The sequence below is a fragment of the Perissodus microlepis genome, chromosome 6 (assembly GCF_051167445.1).
Source record: "Perissodus microlepis isolate ML-2025 ecotype Zambia chromosome 6, ASM5116744v1, whole genome shotgun sequence".
In the NCBI taxonomy this organism is placed as follows: Eukaryota; Metazoa; Chordata; class Actinopteri; order Cichliformes; family Cichlidae; genus Perissodus; species Perissodus microlepis.
Window position 1 is genome coordinate 359339 of NC_140466.1, and position 18853 is coordinate 378191.

General features: G+C 49.6%; 1 protein-coding gene across 3 annotated transcripts in view; it reads right to left on the reverse strand.

Annotated features, from left to right (window-relative positions):
* The window catches only part of LOC146384705 (echinoderm microtubule-associated protein-like 6), a 35887-nt gene that overhangs the window by 3851 nt on the left and 13183 nt on the right, over positions 1 to 18853 (reverse strand). The window contains exons 10-39 of one of the 3 annotated variants that reach the window (XM_084929756.1): positions 15458 to 15667; positions 15097 to 15264; positions 13158 to 13264; positions 12989 to 13089; positions 12714 to 12900; positions 12534 to 12639; positions 12277 to 12370; positions 12021 to 12121; positions 10613 to 10815; positions 9856 to 9967; positions 9653 to 9780; positions 9400 to 9541; positions 9177 to 9329; positions 8966 to 9097; positions 8756 to 8844; positions 8514 to 8681; positions 8230 to 8431; positions 7792 to 7918; positions 7647 to 7725; positions 7371 to 7500; positions 7194 to 7292; positions 6891 to 6911; positions 4661 to 4675; positions 3159 to 3332; positions 2641 to 2849; positions 2402 to 2559; positions 777 to 891; positions 500 to 688; positions 251 to 423; positions 10 to 172 (exon numbers count right to left, since the gene is read on the reverse strand). In XM_084929756.1, coding sequence (XP_084785882.1) covers positions 10 to 172; positions 251 to 423; positions 500 to 688; positions 777 to 891; positions 2402 to 2559; positions 2641 to 2849; positions 3159 to 3332; positions 4661 to 4675; positions 6891 to 6911; positions 7194 to 7292; positions 7371 to 7500; positions 7647 to 7725; positions 7792 to 7918; positions 8230 to 8431; positions 8514 to 8681; positions 8756 to 8844; positions 8966 to 9097; positions 9177 to 9329; positions 9400 to 9541; positions 9653 to 9780; positions 9856 to 9967; positions 10613 to 10815; positions 12021 to 12121; positions 12277 to 12370; positions 12534 to 12639; positions 12714 to 12900; positions 12989 to 13089; positions 13158 to 13264; positions 15097 to 15264; positions 15458 to 15667 — 4055 coding nt within the window. The remainder of the gene's footprint in view (positions 1 to 9; positions 173 to 250; positions 424 to 499; positions 689 to 776; positions 892 to 2401; positions 2560 to 2640; positions 2850 to 3158; positions 3333 to 4660; positions 4676 to 6890; positions 6912 to 7193; positions 7293 to 7370; positions 7501 to 7646; positions 7726 to 7791; positions 7919 to 8229; positions 8432 to 8513; positions 8682 to 8755; positions 8845 to 8965; positions 9098 to 9176; positions 9330 to 9399; positions 9542 to 9652; positions 9781 to 9855; positions 9968 to 10612; positions 10816 to 12020; positions 12122 to 12276; positions 12371 to 12533; positions 12640 to 12713; positions 12901 to 12988; positions 13090 to 13157; positions 13265 to 15096; positions 15265 to 15457; positions 15668 to 18853) is intronic. The other 2 variants (XM_084929757.1, XM_084929758.1) reach the window with 2 other exon arrangements.

The window sequence follows — 18853 nt, forward strand, 5'->3', positions numbered from 1 at the left end:
TGAAAGTACCTGGATGTGTCTGCTGTCAGCAGAGAAGTCGATCTGGATGACACACCCGGGAATGTCCTTGCAGTAACCAATCCGATTAAGCGACGGCCCGAGAGAGAGGTCGTAGAAATCCACAGCGCTTTCAACTGAGCCCACCGCCAAGAACCGGTTATCTGGACTGAACCTGAACAAAGAAATCCAGAAACTGAAGTTAGTCCCAGAACTGTTAGAGGCTCCTGTTCGTGCTAATGCTCAAACCCACCGAATATCCTGGATGGCCACGCTGCGGTCTCTCTTCTTGCCCCAGACGGTGAGCGAGTTGACCAGCAGGACGATGAACTCCCCGTTCTCCATGCCGATGGAAACCATTTCTCCGTTGGGACTGTAGGACGTGCACTTGGCAGGATGGCCCAAACTCACCTTGTTCAGGAGTTTCTAAGACAGAAAGCAGGATTAAAGGAATACGCCGTACCAGATGAGGTCGGCAGCACACCACAGTTCAACCCCGTACCTTATCAGCCAGGTCCCATATTCGGATGGTCCCGTCATCGCTGGCGGAGATGAAGACGTCTTTGAAAGGGTGACTTGTCAAACCCCAGATCCCTCCCTGAGTGTGTCCGTTGATCATGGTGTTGGAGGCAGCGTTCTTTTCTCCAACCTCTATGATCTCCCCATCCTTGGTTCCCACCAGGATTTTACCCTGTCAGACAGTTGGAGGTTACTCTTCCTGTCACTGGAATCACAATAACATCAAGCACCACGGACCTTCCACAGTGTGTTCTTCACACCTTTCCTCTGCAGACAGATCGGACGCTCTCCACCGGTTGGCCGGTCTCCAGCTGAAAAGCTCGGCAGCGCTTCATCTCCTGGTCCCAAAGCTTCACAGCACCACCCTCTTTGGTCCTGATGAACAGCAGCAGACAGCGGGATTTCATGTTTTTTATATACATCAAAGGAATCCAGAAGAAGGGTACATCCCTAAAATGGATCTGTCTGAACCCTCATCTTCACCTGGTGTAACCTTTAACCTTTAGCCATGCTTGTGGCCGGTCCACACGGTTTATAGCCGTGTTTCCCAACCACTGTGCCGCGGCAGATTATCTGATTCCACCTGATTAGTACTCTAAATGACCGGTGTGAGTAACGGGCAGAACAATGGCATTCTCTTCCACTAGAGGGCAGTACAACTACCTGCTCTAATTCAATGGGTTGCCAACTGCCAGTAAAACAGAAGAAGACGAAGAAGAAATTACATAATCCTCACGCTGTGAGACGATGCAGCGCGTAATAGCAATAGATAAATATTTGAACAGAAACAGCAGTCAGTCTGACCTGGTCCTGGAGAAAACTCCGACCCAGATGAAGGCCAGAGCATGAGATGGGTCAGAAGAAAGCAAAAAAGGTAAACTGGGGACGTATGTCTGTGAAGGTTCTCAGTCATCCAGGTCATCGTAGTCAAAGGAGCTTGGAAAGAAAAGCATCTGGACTTCTTTAAGTTGCTTGAAGACGTTTCACCTCTCATCCGAGAAGCTTCTTCAGTTCTAAGGTCAAATGGTGGAGAGTCCCAGATTTAAACCCAGTGGGAGTTTCCCCCCACAGAGGGACAAAAGGACCCCCTGATGATCCTCTAATCGCCTGAGCCAAGGTGTGAAACTGGGTGTGGGTCCCAATCAGCTAGGGTTTCAGGTGAGCTCATTGTGAAACCTGGCCCCACCCTATCATGCGAATTCCTGAGGTCAGATGGCCCAGGATGTGAGTGGGCGCTAAGGCATCTGGGGAGGTCACCATTTGACCTTAGAACTGAAGAAGCTTCTCGGATGAGAGGTGAAACGTCTTCAAGCAACTTAAAGAAGTCCAGACGTAAACTGGGGACAAACTGAGCCAAGTCCGCTCTGCCTGGTGCTCGGGGAAAAATGATCAATATGCTTTTTGTTTGGTGGTGTGCTGTGTGATTTTTCATATGAGCCGTGCTCCAAAAGGTGTTGAAACACTGGTTTATAGAGCCCCTGTGGCATCACCCACTGATTCCGGAAGCCATCGTTTAGAGCATGGATTTTATTATGAGCTAATGCTAGCGACTTTTGTTACCACAGACTATATGAAAGCATCAGTCAGACAAAGATTAGCAATGTCCAATCAATCACTGCGCACCAAACCCGGAGCTCCGCCTTCTTGGACCATCTGTTAGTAAAAAAGCTCCAACAGCACAAACACGGTCCAGAGGTCCAGTTCAGGTGATGCCTAGCAGACAGCTAGGAGCTACAGCTACCTGTGTCACTATCCACATGTAATTCAAAGAGGCCACACCCCTAATAATGCAAACTTTAAATGATTGGTTGAATCTGGGACCATTTTTTTGTATTAACACCAAAAGCAGGTGGTAGGTCAGCATCTTCAGGAACTGCAGACTCACGGTCGCTCCTTCCCCCCAGTAACGATAAGGCCGTCCCTCAGAGTGGTGTACATGGTGAAGACGGGACCGCTGTGCGCCTTTGCCACCACGCGCACCAGGAAATGCTCCCGCCACACGTACACGTCTCCGTTGATGGCGCCAGTGAATGTCAGGTTGTTCTGAGTGAGACAAACAGCGATTTACCACAAATCCGCAAACACCAGAGCGTTACATAAAAAAGCAACGTCAGCGTTTCTTACGGCGCCAAACGCAACAGACAACATGGTCTGCATGCGGCCGTCCTCCACTGAGCCGATCACACCTTTCTTGTACATGAGCGAACCTCCAACCAGAGTCCAGAACTTGATGTGTTTGATTCCCACCGACACGAACTGGGTGTCAGAGTCCGGCCGGAACTCCACCACGAAGATCCGCTCAGTGTGGCCGCCCTTACTCGTCACCTTGGTGCCTGACGGACAGGTAAGAGGTCAAAGATCGTCCCATCTATGTCACATACTTTGTCTTGTTTGGTGTGGAACAGATGGTCCAAACAATAATGTTTCCCCCCCGAGGCATCATTGATCACAACCTTAATCCTGAACCTCAGACTGACCCCGAGTCATTAGGTAATCGTGGGGATCAGGAACAGTGTTACCTGTGTAACCCTCGATAGTGTCAGAGCACCAAGAGCTAATCTCTTACTCCTTCCAACAAACTGCCAGCAGTCAGAAGCTGAGAGCATCTCACAATCGTTCATCTGATGAAAGATGTTGGGTACCTTCCTGCCACCTCCACACTGTGATGGTGTGTTCAGGCTCCACCCCCACAGACAGCAGCAGCTTCCCTGTAGCGCTGAAGTTAACGTAGCTGACGCCTTTAGCGTGCGAACACCGCAGGATGGACAGTGTCTGCTTGGTCATGGCGTCCCACACGTGGATGGACGGGGCGAGGCCTGCGAGGAGAGACCAAACCGTAGAAACCACACAACTTCACAACCACAGAACCGAGGTAGGAAGTACCAGGACCTGAACATCCAAGGACCTGTGGACCACAGGACTGAAACACCAAACAACATGTGGGATCTACAGCTGAGCTCCTCAGGATTCTTTAAGGAACAGGAGAAAAAGGGAACCTCAGATCTACAGCATCGACAAACAAAGGAACAGATTTAGCAGGAAGTGGGGCAATGAAAGGAAACGAGCCAAGGAATGAAGGATGGTAAAGAGGCCAAGGAGAAAAGGATGAAGGACCTGAGGGAGTTATGGGAGCTGTGAAATGGAGACGCAGTGTCGTGGAACGAACTTGGATGGATGAATAGACCTTATCCCATTCAGGATCTTTGGGTACTTCCAGCGCCTGAGTTCGCATGCTGGGTCACGGAGCAGCGCCATTCAGAGTGTGGAAATTCAAAATGGCTTCTTTCAAACGACCATCTCTTCACCGTAAGCTTTATTAACACTTTCAGCCATGATCACATGACCGGTTCGCTCCCGAGGTCCCGGACCACCTCAGCTCGGCAGAGGAAACCTCAGAAGACCAGAGAGGAAGACATGTTTTTAATCGCGTCCTCTCTGGAGAACAAAGAGAGGCTCAGGAACACGTGATCATGTGATCATGCCCCGACAGCGTCTGCATTAACACGACTGACCCGGAGATGTTTCTAAAGGAAGGAAAGCAGCCTCTGAATCACAGCTTCAGCACACACGGCACAGACTGCACACAGAAACACCGACATCATGCCCACACGAGGCTCTCGGCCGGGCTCCGAGTCTGCCTACTGCCATGCTCGTGCTAATGTGGAGACGCCTGAAAACACCGAGTTCAGCCACGCTGACGTTTCAGACGCTGAAAACATAAGAGAAATGGATCCTGCAGCAGTGACTTCCTCCTTACTGAGCAGCCTTTAACGTGCTGCTAGACGACGGGTTAAAGATCTCTGAGAGTCGGACTTTGGTGCATGAACCCTCATTCGGACTGCACCTTCAAGAACAAAACACTTTGTGCGTTTGGATTTGGCCTTGACTGTCGGGCTCGCACCTCGTGTGATGTTGAGGTTCCTCACAAAACCTGCACATAAACCCGACGGCTCGGCAGACGCACGCCTGGCGTCCACGTTGATTTCCGTGTGAAACAATTCTAAAAATGTAAGACCTGACGCTCTCGGACGTTTCTGTGGCGTGGAGCGTTCAGCGTGACGTTCAGTGTTTTCGTTTGAATCCACATCAGTGCAGACGAGTCGGGGGGCGAGCTACGATCAGTGTCCTGACTCATGATACTCACCAGAGAGCTCCGCCTCTACACGCCGGGAGCGAATGACACCAACACGTTAATAAACTCAACCTGTGTGTGTGTGTGTGTGTCTGTGTGTCTGTGTGTGTGTCTGTGACTGTGTGTGTCTGTGTGTCTGTGTGTGTGTCTGTGACTGTGTGTGTGTGTGTGTGTGTCTGTGTGTGTGTGTGTCTGTGAGTGTGTGTGTGTGTCTGTGTGTGTGTCTGTGAGTGTGTGTGTGTGTGTCTGTGTGTGTGTCTGTGACTGTGTGTGTGTGTGTGTCTGTGTGTGTGTCTGTGAGTGTGTGTGTGTGTGTGTGCACGTGTCTGTGTGTGTCTCTGTGTGTGTCTCTGTGTGTGTGTGTGCACGTGTCTGTGTGTGTCTGTGTGCACGTGTCTGTGTGTGTCTGTGTGTGTGTCTGTGTGTGTCTGTGTGCACGTGTCTGTGTGCGTCTCTGTGTGTGTCTGTGTGCATGTGTCTGTGTGTGTGTCTCTGTGTGTGTCTGTGTGCGTCTCTGTGTGTGTCTGTGTGCACGTGTCTGTGTGCGTCTCTGTGTGTGTCTGTGTGCACGTGTCTGTGTGTGTCTCTGTGTGTGTCTGTGTGCATGTGTCTGTGTGTGTCTGTGTGTGTGTCTGTGTGCGTCTCTGTGTGTGTCTGTGTGCACGTGTCTGTGTGTGTCTCTGTGTGTGTCTGTGTGCACGTGTCTGTGTGTGTCTGTGTGCATGTGTCTGTGTGTGTCTGTGTGTGTGTCTGTGTGCGTCTCTGTGTGTGTCTGTGTGTGTGTCTGTGTGCGTCTCTGTGTGTGTCTGTGTGCACGTGTCTGTGTGTGTCTCTGTGTGTGTCTGTGTGCACGTGTCTGTGTGCGTCTCTGTGTGTGTCTGTCTGTGTGTCTGTGTGCGTCTCTGTGTGTGTCTGTCTGTGTGTGTCTGTGTGCACGTGTCTGTGTGCGTCTCTGTGTGTGTCTGTCTGTGTGTCTGTGTGTCTGTCTGTGTGTCTGTGTGTCTGTCTGTGTGTCTGTGTGTGTCTCTGTGTGTGTCTGTGTGCACGTGTCTGTGTGCGTCTCTGTGTGTGTCTGTCTGTGTGTCTGTGTGTGTCTGTGTGTGTCTCTGTGTGTGTCTGTCTGTGTGTCTGTGTGTGTCTGTGTGTGTCTCTGTGTGTGTCTGTCTGTGTGTCTGTGTGTGTCTGTGTGCGTCTCTGTGTGTGTCTGTCTGTGTGTCTGTGTGTCTGTCTGTGTGTCTGTGTGTCTGTCTGTGTGTCTGTGTGTGTCTCTGTGTGTGTCTGTGTGCACGTGTCTGTGTGCGTCTCTGTGTGTGTCTGTCTGTGTGTCTGTGTGTGTCTGTGTGCGTCTCTGTGTGTGTCTGTCTGTGTGTCTGTGTGTGTCTGTGTGTGTCTCTGTGTGTGTCTCTGTGTGTCTGTGTGCACGTGTCTGTGTGCGTCTCTGTGTGTGTCTCTGTGTGTGTCTGTGTGCACGTGTCTGTGTGCGTCTCTGTGTATGTCTCTGTGTGTGTCTGTGTGCACGTGTCTGTGTGCGTCTCTGTGTGTGTCTCTGTGTGTGTCTGTCTGTGTGTGTCTCTGTGTGTGTCTGTGTGCACGTGTCTGTGTGCGTCTCTGTGTGTGTCTGTCTGTGTGTCTGTGTGCACGTGTCTGTGTGTGTCTCTGTGTGTGTCTGTGTGCACGTGTCTGTGTGCGTGTCTGTGTGTGTCTCTGTGTGTGTCTGTGTGCACGTGTCTGTGTGTGTCTGTGTGTGTCTGTGTGCACGTGTCTGTGTGTGTCTCTGTGTGTGTCTGTGTGCACGTGTCTGTGTGCGTCTCTGTGTGTGTCTGTGTGTGTCTGTGTGTGTCTGTGTGCACGTGTCTGTGTGTGTCTCTGTGTGTGTCTGTGTGCACGTGTCTGTGTGCGTCTCTGTGTGTGTCTGTGTGTGTCTGTGTGTGTCTGTGTGCACGTGTCTGTGTGTGTCTCTGTGTGTGTCTGTGTGCACGTGTCTGTGTGTGTCTGTGTGCACGTGTCTGTGTGTGTCTGTGTGTGTGTCTGTGTCTGTGTGCACGTCTGTGTGTGTCTCTGTGCACATGTCTGTGTGTGTGTGTCTGTGTGTCTGTGTCTCTGTGTACGTGTCTGTGTGTGTCTCTGTGCACATGTCTGTGTGTGTGTGTCTGTGTGTCTGTGTCTCTGTGTACGTGTCTGTGTGTGTCTGTGTGCGCGTGTCTCTGTGTGTGTGTAACGAGGGCGGTGAAAGAAGGCTTACCTGGCAGGTCAGTGATGTCACCTGGTGATGGGGCGGAGTTGATGAGGAAGCAGTGAGAGAGAACAGAAGTGGGATGGGCCAACAGCAGCCAGCTCATGCATGACAACAACATGATGACTGAACGAATCGAATCTAACAGGCGAGCGCGCCGGGCGCCGACATGATGTTTATTGGATATTAGAGGTCAGCTGACCCATCAGATCTGGCTCAGTCTCTGGGGACAGCAGAGCGGGCGCTCGTGCAGACCTATGTTAGCGGCGCGCGAGCGGGCGGGGCACTCGTGCCCGCCTCTGACGGACTCACCGATCTGCCCGGTGGCAATGACGTTCTGGTACTTCGGATGCTGATTGACGGTCAGGCAGAGGATGTCATCGGTGTGCTCCAGGTAGAAACTCTGTGTTCCTGTCAGGACAGGAAGCAGCAAGTATGAGGTCACCGGCGCCAACAGTTACTCAGAAGGCGTGACAGCGTTTCACCAACCTGCCGATAGGTTCTGGATCACCACGGCAGCAGCAGTGTGGAAGGCAATGTCAGCGCCGTCATTGAGGTAGTGCAGGTTGTTACGGCAATCGAAGCCTCTGTAGCCAAAGACGTGCTCCAGGACCAGCTCCTAACACACACACACACACACACACACACACACACACACACACACAGACACAGACACACACACAGACACACACACACACACACACACACACATATGAGTCGAGGGCTGCGTCAGCTGGTCCCGGTAAGCAGAGGTCCCACGCTCACCTCCACCACCTTCTTCTTCTTCGTCACGTTGTTCTTCAGCAGTTTGTCGGGAAGCGGTGCAGCTCGGCTCACCGGAGGCCTGAACAGGAGAACCGACATCAGACGCGCACGTCTGAACCCACAACAGGAAGCAAACCGACCCTACCTCTCCTCCACGGGAAGCTCTTTGTGCTGCAGGTGAGGTTTGGTTCCTGACATGTTCCTGATGCTGGCCGAGTAGATCTTAGTGATGTAGTCCACCACCTTCTCCCGGGCCACGTCGCTGTCATACCCTAAAAACAACAACACGACACAGAGAACATCTTCCTCAGTGTAAAGGTTACAATCATCAACTGTGCTGTGGGACTGCTTTCTTCCATCTGCGCAACATCTCTAAAATGAGAAATGTCCTGTCTCAGAGAGACGCTGAAAAACTAGCTCATGCATTTATTACAGCGCTGTTTCCTCAGTTTCACCTTTGTCCTGTTCCCTCCGCTCACCCTCCAACCAATCACAGCAGATGGCTGCCCCTCCTTGAACGAGGCAGCTGCTGTTCTGAACTGGGACTGTAAAGTGGAAATGAGTTGCCGTGGTCACGGCGTACCTCCGTCCTCCTCTGTGTCGTCGTCAGACTCCTCGCTGTCCACAGCTTTGCTCTCCTTGTGACCCGGCAGCTCTCTGGTCCAGATCATCAGCGCTGTATCAGCCCCGCCCACTGTCAGCAACACGGTGTCATCGTTGGACCAGCGGACATTGGTCACGTTGGAGCTGTGACCCACATACTTCTTAAACTTGGCAAACTGGCCCTGAGGTCAGAGGTCAGAGGTTAAGATGAACAGAGCCTTTGAAAGTAGACGTTTTGAGACGTGGCGTGGACTCCTCTCTCACCCTGGACGGGAAGCTGAAGAGTTTGAGGAAGCCGAAGTCGTCTCCGGTGGCCAGCAGTTTGCGGTCTTTGGTGAGCGAGGCGGCGTTAACGAAGCTGAGCGTCGGCCATATCCCCTCACAGGTGGGACCGAAAACGGACGTCCAACTCGCCCATTCCAGCTTCTCGAACTGAAACAGAAACACGGCATGACCTCTGCAGTTCAGTTGAAACACCTCACCAGAGCTGTCGGCGCGCTCCTGACCTCGGCCACGCTGATGTTCTGTCTGCGTCCTCGCGGCGCCTCAAAGAATAGCTGCTCTTTGGCTCCGGTGTTCACCTGCAGCAGCTTACCTGTAGAGGTAACACATGAGAGTCTGACACCACCTCCCCGTCATGTAAAGCTGCAGCCTGCTATTAACGGACAGTGTGTCCTGAAGGTGGCGCCAGTGACCGCAGCACAGATGAGTCTCACCTCTGGAGTCCCAGTCGATGTGAGTGACGTAGCTTCTGGCTCCTTTGCAGATGCCGACTCTCTTGCTGGTCAGGACGTTGTAGATGTCCACAAAAGAGTCGTGCGAGGCCACAGCCAGGTACTTCCCCGCATCTGAAACACACACCTGACTCATCAGCGACCCACCGGTGACCTTCATCCTGTGCCACACCTGCGCACTGAGTTCAGGTACCTTGGGAGAAGCGGATGTCTGAGATGAGCTCTCTGCGATGGTGAAACGTCACCATGTCTTCCAGCGTGTCAGCGTTCACCACCAGGAAGCTGCCATCATTTAGGCCGACCGCCAGAGCTTTCCCGTCCGGAGAGAAGGCACAGCACCGCCCACCTGACAGGAAACACAGCACAGGTAAGAAAGGTTTGAGAGCGCGCCAAGGTTTCACATTTGCTCGTCTCACCTTTCTTGAGCTTGCGGACAGCCACCATGCGGTGATTGGCTGACAGCTCCCAGATCCTCAGAGTTTTGTCGTCACTGACGGTGGCACAGACAGGAAGTAGAGGGTGTGCCGCCAAACCCCACACCTCGCCCTCCATGTGACCCTGGCACACACAGGTGTGAGGTGTACAGGTGACTGTCAGTGCACTGTAGCGATTCGATCTCAGTGAGGTGGGGGCGGAGCAGGAGAGCCCGTGACAGATTGGTAAAGTTACCTGCACCAGCAGCGTCATGGGGCCGCTCTTATCGATCTCCAGGATCTCTCCGTTCTTGGTTCCCAGCAGGATGTGACCGTGGCCCAGCGTGATGGCTCTGATGGACGGGTTGTCCTCCAGCAGCAGCCCTGCTCAGAAAACACGACCGATCACCTTCAGGCGCTCGCGCCGTTCAAAAACACCCCGATGCTGGCGTCCCCTACCTTTAGAGGACGGAGACAGGGCGGCCCGCTTGATGGCGTACGTTTTCAAACATCTCTCAAACATGTCGTCCCAAAGTTCCACGATGCCGTCTTTCCCCCCCGTCACAAAACCCTGGACACAGGAAGCAGAAATCCAAACAAGTCTGTGGTTATGATTTTATTTTGAAAGGATCGTTGTCATGCTTCCGGGTCACCAGTGTTTTTGAGTTCTTGTGTTCTGGTGTTACTTTGTATTCATGTTCTCGGTTCATTAGTTTGGTGTGTCTGTGTCTTCTTCCCCTTTCCTGTTCCCTCGTCCTCCTCCTCACGTTTCTCCTCCCCAGCCTGTCATGTCTCCCCTCTCGCTCTCTCTCTGTGTCTCGACCCCCTTAACTGCCCCCCCTCGTTAGCTCGTTTTCCTGAGCGTTCTCCCCTGTCAGCTCCTGTGCCATGTGGTGCGAGTGCTTCCTGTTTTACTTTGATAGTCTCCTGTCTGACGTGCGTCACGTTTCCCTGCCTCGTTACTTAGATCACCTTCGGCTGAGTTCCGTCCTGTGTGTTTAGTTTAGTTCTGTATCTCCTGCAGCATAAAGCTCTGTTTTGAGTTGCATCCTGCCTTTGCATCCTCTGCTGCCTGCAGCCACTTCTTGACAATCATCTTCAATCATCAATCAATCATGTAAAAGATCGTTTTTGTCCATGAGTGCTGCTCGTATTACTCCACCCTGCTACAGACTCCACCCTCCTCCACTTTAGATAACAAAGGATGAAGCGTCACCTTGTCCAGGGAGCACATGGCGAACACGGGGCCGTCGTGGGCTTTGATGGTCTTGATAAGCATCGTGTCTCTCCAGATGTAAACGTCTCCGTTCGTGGCTCCGGAGAAAACGAGGTCCTCGGATCGACCGTAACATGCCGACATCATCGTCTCCTGTTTCCCCAGGTTCCCGAAAATCCCGCGTTTGAAGGTCAGACCGCCGCCTGCGGGACGGGAACGGATGTTTACAAGCATCCATTTAAAAAGAAACGTTTTAAAGTTCACGTTTTATCAGAGCGTGAATAAAACCACCACATGTGGGTAGGGCTGCCACAAACGATTATTTTGGTAGTCGACTAGTCACCGATTATTTTTGCGATTAGTCGACTAATCAGATCATCATCCATTGGACATAAAACGTACAGATTATTGCACCAGCAGCATCTGCTCTTATATAACTATCATTAGCTTACAGCTTTAAGTGTTTAAGGTCTGTGCTAACTAACAATAAAGACAAGATGATAGTTTATTAAACTTTAATGAAGTTTGCAGATTGTTTCGGTGAAGTTTAATAAACTCCTTGCTATCTAAAATATAACAGGACACCGGAGTAAATTCTCGAGCATCTCACACTTCTGATAATCAGCTGTCTGCTTGATGTTTATTCAGCTGTGTAAAAACTATAACTTTAATCTCAGTCAAACCGATTTACTCAGGAACAAATAAAATACTGAAAAAAGCCAAACAATAACATTTTGAAGTTATCTAAGTGACTTATATATATTTAACCTGAGTAGCGAAAGACGGCGGTGGGTTTGAAAACGATTTGCCGGGAGTCCGGTGTTCTCACGGCTCTAGTGAGGCTTGCCCCCGGCTAGCTATCGAGCTAGTGGGTAACAGACGTCTCCGAAAACGTCGGAGCGCTTTTGAAAATATGTGGTGTCTTGATAAACTGAGCAGATATTTGAGGTTTACACAGCTACATTCTCGCCTGAAAATATGTTAAACGTTTATTTTGTGACCCAGAAAGATAATAGGAGTAATATTAAAACTAACTAGCTGCCGCCATTGTTGGAAACTGAGCTGGGCTGCGCTATGAATTCTGGGACGCTACTTCTTCTTCTTCGGGGTTTAACGGCAGCTGGCATCCTTGTACATGCAGTGCTGCCATCTTCTGTTTCAGTCCGTTATTGCACTCTTAAATCCTACTACTTATTCCTGCGTCTTTTGGGATCTTACAAAGCTTCAACCGACGCGTCGACTATTAAATCAGTCGTCGACGATTTTGATAGTCGACGTAATCGTGACTAGTCGACTAATCGTGGCAGCCCTACATGTGGGACAGCCCCATGTGACCCCTCCTACCTCGCTGAGCTGAAATGTGAATGCATGTCAGGTGAGTTCCAGGTAAAGAGGAAACGACGCCTACCTGAATGTTGCCAGAACTTGATGTGTTTCATGCCCACGGTCACCAGTTTGTCCATCCTGAAAGGATTGCTCTTCACCACAAAGATCTTGTCTTTATGACCCCTGCAGACACACAAGCTTTCAGCCGATCGGCTCAAACACGTGAAACGAGACGCAAACATTTCCCTCGGCACAGGAACCACTGCGAGAAACTGGGAGCTTACAAAAGCACGACCATCTTACGGCAGGACTAGCTGACTTAATCCAGGTGTGTTTACCTGGCCTTGGCTAGTCTCTCTCCTTTCTTCCAGTCCCAGATGATGATGGAGTGAAATTCATCGAATCCCACTGAGATCAAACTCTTCCCATCAGCTGAGAAGCACCAAGAGAGGAGTTACGTCAGAAAACAGTGTGAAGGAAGGATTGGGAACAACAACTGTTTCTACTTGAGCTAACCCGCTGAGTTAGCGATAACAGGTGAGGGCTTAGGGATAGAAATGTTGATGCCCAATGGCACGGCGTGCAGTCAGCTTACCTGTGAACTCCAGAGCACACACGCCCCTGCTGTGGTGTCCTTTGAGCAGCGACAGACACTTCAGGGTCTGGATGTCCCACACATGTATGGCCGGGTCTCTGCCCACCTGTACACAGGAACAGCCAATCAGAAACCGTCTCGGTCTCGGAAACGCGACGTGCCGCGATCGGCCGGGCATACCTGTGCCGAGGCCACGTAGTCTTTGAGCGGGTGGACGGCGAGGCTGAGGATGTCATCGTCGTGCCCGAGGTAAAACCTCTGGCTGTGCTGCAGCCGGTTGTAGACGACAGCGACGGCGGCCACGTGGTACACCACCTCTCCCGCCTGACTGTAGAACAGGTTGTTACGGCAGTCGAAGCCCCGGTACCTGCAGCAAACAGGAAGCAGCACAAACGGAGGTTTATTTACATTATTTACTCACGAGACCAGATCCATGTGTGATGTGGATAGTTTACCCGTGAACAAACTGCAGACGAAGCCCCTCCTCTGGAGCTTTCTGCCGCTTCAGGGAACCAATCAGCTTCTTCTTGAGTTGTGGCAGGTCCTCCTTATACACCTGCAGACAGAGACAGGTGAGTCAGACGGCTTTTTGACTGCAGGTGGGAGCGTTTGTTTCCCAGTCACCTGACGTTCGTAGCTGGTCTGAGCTTCCTGTTCGATGTCCGAGTCGAGCTCCGGCACATCTGACACGTCTGAGTCCGACTCGCCGCTGTTGGAGTCGGCGTAACCCTCTGAAGACACGGCACGGGTGAAAAATATGAGTCAGCGATAAGCAGAGGTGACGCTGAAAAACTAGTTCATGCATTTATTACTTCCAGGCTGGACGACTGTAATTCATTATTATCAGGAAGTCCTAAAAACTCCCTGAAAAGCCTTCAGCTAATCCAAAATGCTGCAGCAAGAGTCCTGACAGGGACTAGAAAGAGAGAGCAGATTTCTCCTGTTTTGGCTTCCTGTTAAATCCAGAATTCAAAATCCTGCTCCTCACATACAAGGTCTTAAATAATCAGGCCCCATCTTATCTTAATGACCTTGTAGTACCATATCACCCTATTAGAGCACTTCGCTCTCGCTCTGCAGGCCTACTTGTTGTTCCTAGAGTATTTAAAAGTAGAATGGGAGGCAGAGCCTTCAGTTTTCAGGCCCCTCTTCTGTGGAACCAGCTTCCAGTTTGGATTCAGGAGACAGAAACTATCTCTACTTTCAAGATTAGGCTTCAAACTTTCCTTTTTGCTAAAGCATATAGTTAGGGCTGGACCAGGTGACCCTGAATCCTCCCTTAGTTATGCTGCAATAGACGTAGGCTGCCGGGGGATTCCCATGATGCACTGGGTGTTTCTTCTTCACTCTGTGTTTTTACAGGGCATTCTGTACTTTTGTCATATGTGGCAATAAGTTAGCTCGAGTTTTCAAATGGAGAAGGCGCGAGGCGGGACAAGAACAGTGATTTGGATCATTATGAATAATCTGCAGCTGCAGGAGGAGACTGGATTTGGAGACCTGATTCTTACGGTGCGTTCTCACCGAACGCGATAGAAGCAACCAAAAAGCGCAGACACCCCTGGCTGGTCGCGTGCACATTCGCACCTCGAAGCGTGTCCAAAGCAAACTGGTCGCGCTTTAAAATATGCAATAGTGAAGCGGAAATGTGGGAGGAAGTAGTGCCAGATGGTATGTTTGCAAGATGGCAGCTGTCGATCTAGCGTTTGAAGAGAGTCTCTCCCTTCTCTATTTACTGTGGAGAGCAGAGCAGCGGCGTAATTGGACGTGATGGTTATCAAAACCAAACATGATAAACTTGGCAAGCGCAGGAGACACGACACGGAGGAGATTTGTCAATCAGGCTGCAGAATGCAATGCGCATTGTTGAAAGTTGTACTGTGCAATAAAAAAATCTGCGAAAACGCGAGGCAGTGACGGATGAAGAGCGGGACCACTGTGTGCTGTTTATTAATAAACAAAAACATATATTCCTATATGACAACATGCATAAATTAACTGCCTACATTAATTCATTGTAAACAAGCAGCTGGTGTCGTACAGCTCCGGGTGGTTGGCTGCGGCGTTGATGAGCCTTTCCTCCATATTGAATGAAGAATGAAGGGCTTTGGCTTTGAACCAGGTCAGAGCATCACGTCACCAGGCTCCTGATTGGTTGTCGCAACGCGACTTGAAGCTGGAGTTCAGATTTTTCCAACTCGAGTGGTAGATGCGATAAGTGCGAATGCACAAAATGCAACACAAACTGCAGCGTGTATTTTCCATCGCATCAGTCGCACTAATTGTTTGTGCGAATCAGGCAGAAAAGCGTTTTCGCGACACCAATCTGCTTCTGAAGTTTCGCGGGAACCCCAGTCGCGCTTCATCGCGCTCCTCCATTGACCTTAAACCTGAAGCTCTGGTCGCTTCTGTCGCGTTCGGTGTGAACGCACCGTTATGACCTGCAAAGACTTTAGGATGATAAAAGAGTCAAGCTCAGTTTGTTGATTTAGTTAAACTGCTGAAAAGTTTCTGGGAGGTCAGCGCCGTCATCATCTGCGACTAAAGGTAAGCTCTGCGTCACCTTGTAGGAGGGGCTCCAGAACACCGTTCATCACACCTTCGGGCAGGAACCTCCACTGGAAGACGGCGTGGTCGGCACCACCGGTGCTGATGACCCACTGCAGATCGCTGGACCAGCGAACGTTGGTCACATGGGCGGAGTGACCAATGTACTTCTTAAATTTGGCCCCTGTGTGATGTTAGAAACACAAGGATAAGAACGCACATCACTCCAGAAACATCCTTATCAAATCTATTCTGTCCCACGCCTGTAACTCCGGGTCTAATGACTAAGACTCAGAATTAGGACGACCTCAGAGGTCCACCACTCAGCCGGACTCTGTGGATCCTCAGTAAAAATGTTATCGGCACGCATCACTCACCTTTCTTCAGGCAGGGGAACCTGAAGAGCTTGACGAGGCCAAGGTCATCGCCAGCCACCAGCACAGCGCTGCTGTAGTTGGCGTCCACGGAGTTTACGTTGGTGACGTTGGAATATTTGACCCAGATGCCGTTCACCTCCGGCCCAACAACACCGGTCCACGTCATCCAGTGAATCCCTTTCGCCTCCTCTTTAGGAACCAGCTTTCCCGCTGCAGGACAGGGAAAGGAAGTAGGTAAGACCCACAAATCTGCACCATCAAGTCCCACAACTGGTCCCAGGTAAGGACAGGTGAGCTCCAATTAACCCTTGTGTTGTCTTTGGGACATTTCTGTCCCAATTTTGCTATCAAAAATGGGGTTTTTAATCATAAAATGGTCTGACAATAACAGAAGTTATTCAGTACTATGCTATGCATGACTGGAATAAGTTTTAAGTAATTTGATTTATTTATGGATTTTTTATTAGATTTTATAACACCTGTGGTCCTCGGGGACAAACATGTCCCCAAATTACAAAGTGTTGCAAAGGGTCACATTTACACACCAAACATCTTTGATCTTGGATCACTGATGTGTGGGGGTCAAGCAAAGGTCATAACCACAACAACACCAACAGGCAGCACAAGGAGGAGGCAGGAGCTCTGCATTCCATTCAATAGTATTTTTACAACAGCATCAAGGTGCTTCATACTGTAAGGTAGACCCTACAATAATACATACACAGAAAGTATGCTCACAAGCCTCCATTGCACTGGAGGCTTGTGAATTCTGGTCGTGTTTATGACCTCGAAACGATTTTATGTACACGCCGTTAGGATAAATCTGTTAAATGTTTCAGTACGACTTTGCTAAGCTACGAAGCCGCACCGCTTGATGGATTGTCGGAGCATTACGGCTGTCGTAGGCGGAGCCTCGCGGAGTGATACGTACTGTGCTTCAACATAATGTTACCGTGTTGTGTGTGTATAACCTCTTTTTAAGTTTTGTGGATATTATACATGGTTATGCTGAGGATATGTCGGCCAGTTTCCACTGGAAATGCCTTTTGGTTAAACTGTCAGCGAGGATTTGCATTTGCACTGTTACATTTTTATATAACTTTAATGCACTTAAAACAGCTGCTTGTTTAAGTGAAAATACATTGATGGGTTTTTTGCACTAATACAGTTGAAGAGTTGTAAAGCATTTTGTCTCGTGTCAATTATATTGTCAGTTATATCGTTATCGCAAATTTTCAAATGTATATCGTGATAAATATTTTTGGCCATATCGCCCTGCTCTACTTCCCAGTGACAGACGATGCATGACTCTCTCAATTCAATTCAATTCAATTTTATTTATATAGCGCCAAATCACAACAAAAGTCGCCTCAAGGCGCTTCATAGATACAGAGAAAAACCCAACAATCATATGACCCCCTATGAGCAAGCACTTTGGCGACAGTGGGAAGGAAAAACTCCCTTTTAACAGGAAGAAACCTCCGGCAGAACCAGGCTCAGGGAGGGGCGGGGCCATCTGCTGCGACCGGTTGGGGTGAGAGAAGGAAGACAGGATAAAAGACATGCTGTGGAAGAGAGACAGAGGTTAATAACAGATATGATTCAATGCAGAGAGGTCTATTAATACATAGTGAGTGAGAAAGGTGACTGGAAAGGAAAAACTCAATGCATCTTGGGAATCCCCCGGCAGCCTACGTCTATTGCAGCATAACTAAGGGAGGATTCAGGGTCACCTGGTCCAGCCCTAACTATATGCTTTAGCAAAAAGGAAAGTTTTAAGCCTAATCTTAAAAGTAGAGATAGTTTCTGTCTCCCGAATCCAAACTGGAAGCTGGTTCCACAGAAGAGGGGCCTGAAAACTGAAGGCTCTGCCTCCCATTCTACTTTTAAATACTCTAGGAACAACAAGTAGGCCTGCAGAGCGAGAGCGAAGTGCTCTAATAGGGTGATATGGTACTACAAGGTCATTAAGATAAGATGGGGCCTGATTATTTAAGACCTTGTATGTGAGGAGCAGGATTTTGAATTCAATTCTGGATTTAACAGGAAGCCAATGAAGGGAAGCCAAAACAGGAGAAATCTGCTCTCTCCTTCTAGTCCCTGTCAGTACTCTTGCTGCAGCATTTTGGATTAGCTGAAGGCTTTTCAGTGAGTTTTTTGGACATCCTAATAATAATGAATTACAGTCGTCCAGCCTGGAAGTAATAAATGCATGAACTAGTTTTTCAGCGTCACTCTGAGACAGGATATTTCTAATTTTAGAGATGTTGCGCAAATGGAAGAAAGCAGTCTTACATATTTGTTTAATATGTGCGTTGAAGGACATGTCCTGGTCAAACATGACTCCAAGGTTCCTCACAGCGTTACTGGAGGCCAAGGTAATGCCATCCAGAGTATGAATCTGGTTAGATACCATATTTCTAAGATTTTCAGGGCCGAGTACAATAACCTCAGTTTTATCTGAATTAAGAAGCAGAAAGTTAGCGGCCATCCAGGTCTCTCGTGCGTCACAGAGAAAGACAGTCTACCACCGTCCAAGCACGTGCCAGGTCCCATACTCCTGCGATTGCTTTTCTACTCGAGCACTGAAAGCATTATACACCATGTATGATGCTTGTTTTATGCTTTTCAATGTTCACATGCCAATAGATGCATCAGAGACCAAGTTGGGGTTCAGTAACTTGCCCAAGGACACCTTGGTAAGAACTTCAGACTAGAGCACACAGACTGAACCAACAACCATCCAATTAGCAGATGACCTGCTCTACAGCCAACTCAATGACGAACAAGGAGGGACAACGAGAGAGGAAGAAAAATGGACCGAATGCAGCTGTAGGCATATGTGGGCATGTTGATTCTTACTGCCGCGCATCCAGCAGAGTCGCTACGGCCAGTTTATGACATCCTGAGTCTGCTGGGGAAGTTTTCATGCTGACACAAGATTAATCACAGAATCACAAAAGTGATATCATTTCATGATAAAGACACAATAGATGATCGTCGTTCATGACACAAACGTGCTCCCATTTGAGGTGTATGGAACAAGTGGGTGTTTCTCCTGCTGTTGATGTAAGATCCTGGTACTGATGTGACTGTATGAGCACCAAGTCCCCTTCAGAGGACTCTGTCCAACAGAACATCCAAGTAAACCAGGGAGCTATGAGATACAAACATGGGCAGCATGTGATGCAGGTCCAGCTGTACATGGAACATGCTAGTGTACGATGGCCTGCAGTCAGGGCACGCAACATTGCAGAAGGTTTCCAAAAGAAAACAATCACCTGTAACAGCTTGTTTACTGTATATGACCCTTGGCCTGCAACTGCAGAAAGAAAGCTGTCCATGATGGGACCAGTGCAGAGGAATAAACCTGAGCTTCCTCCTGCACTTGTGTCA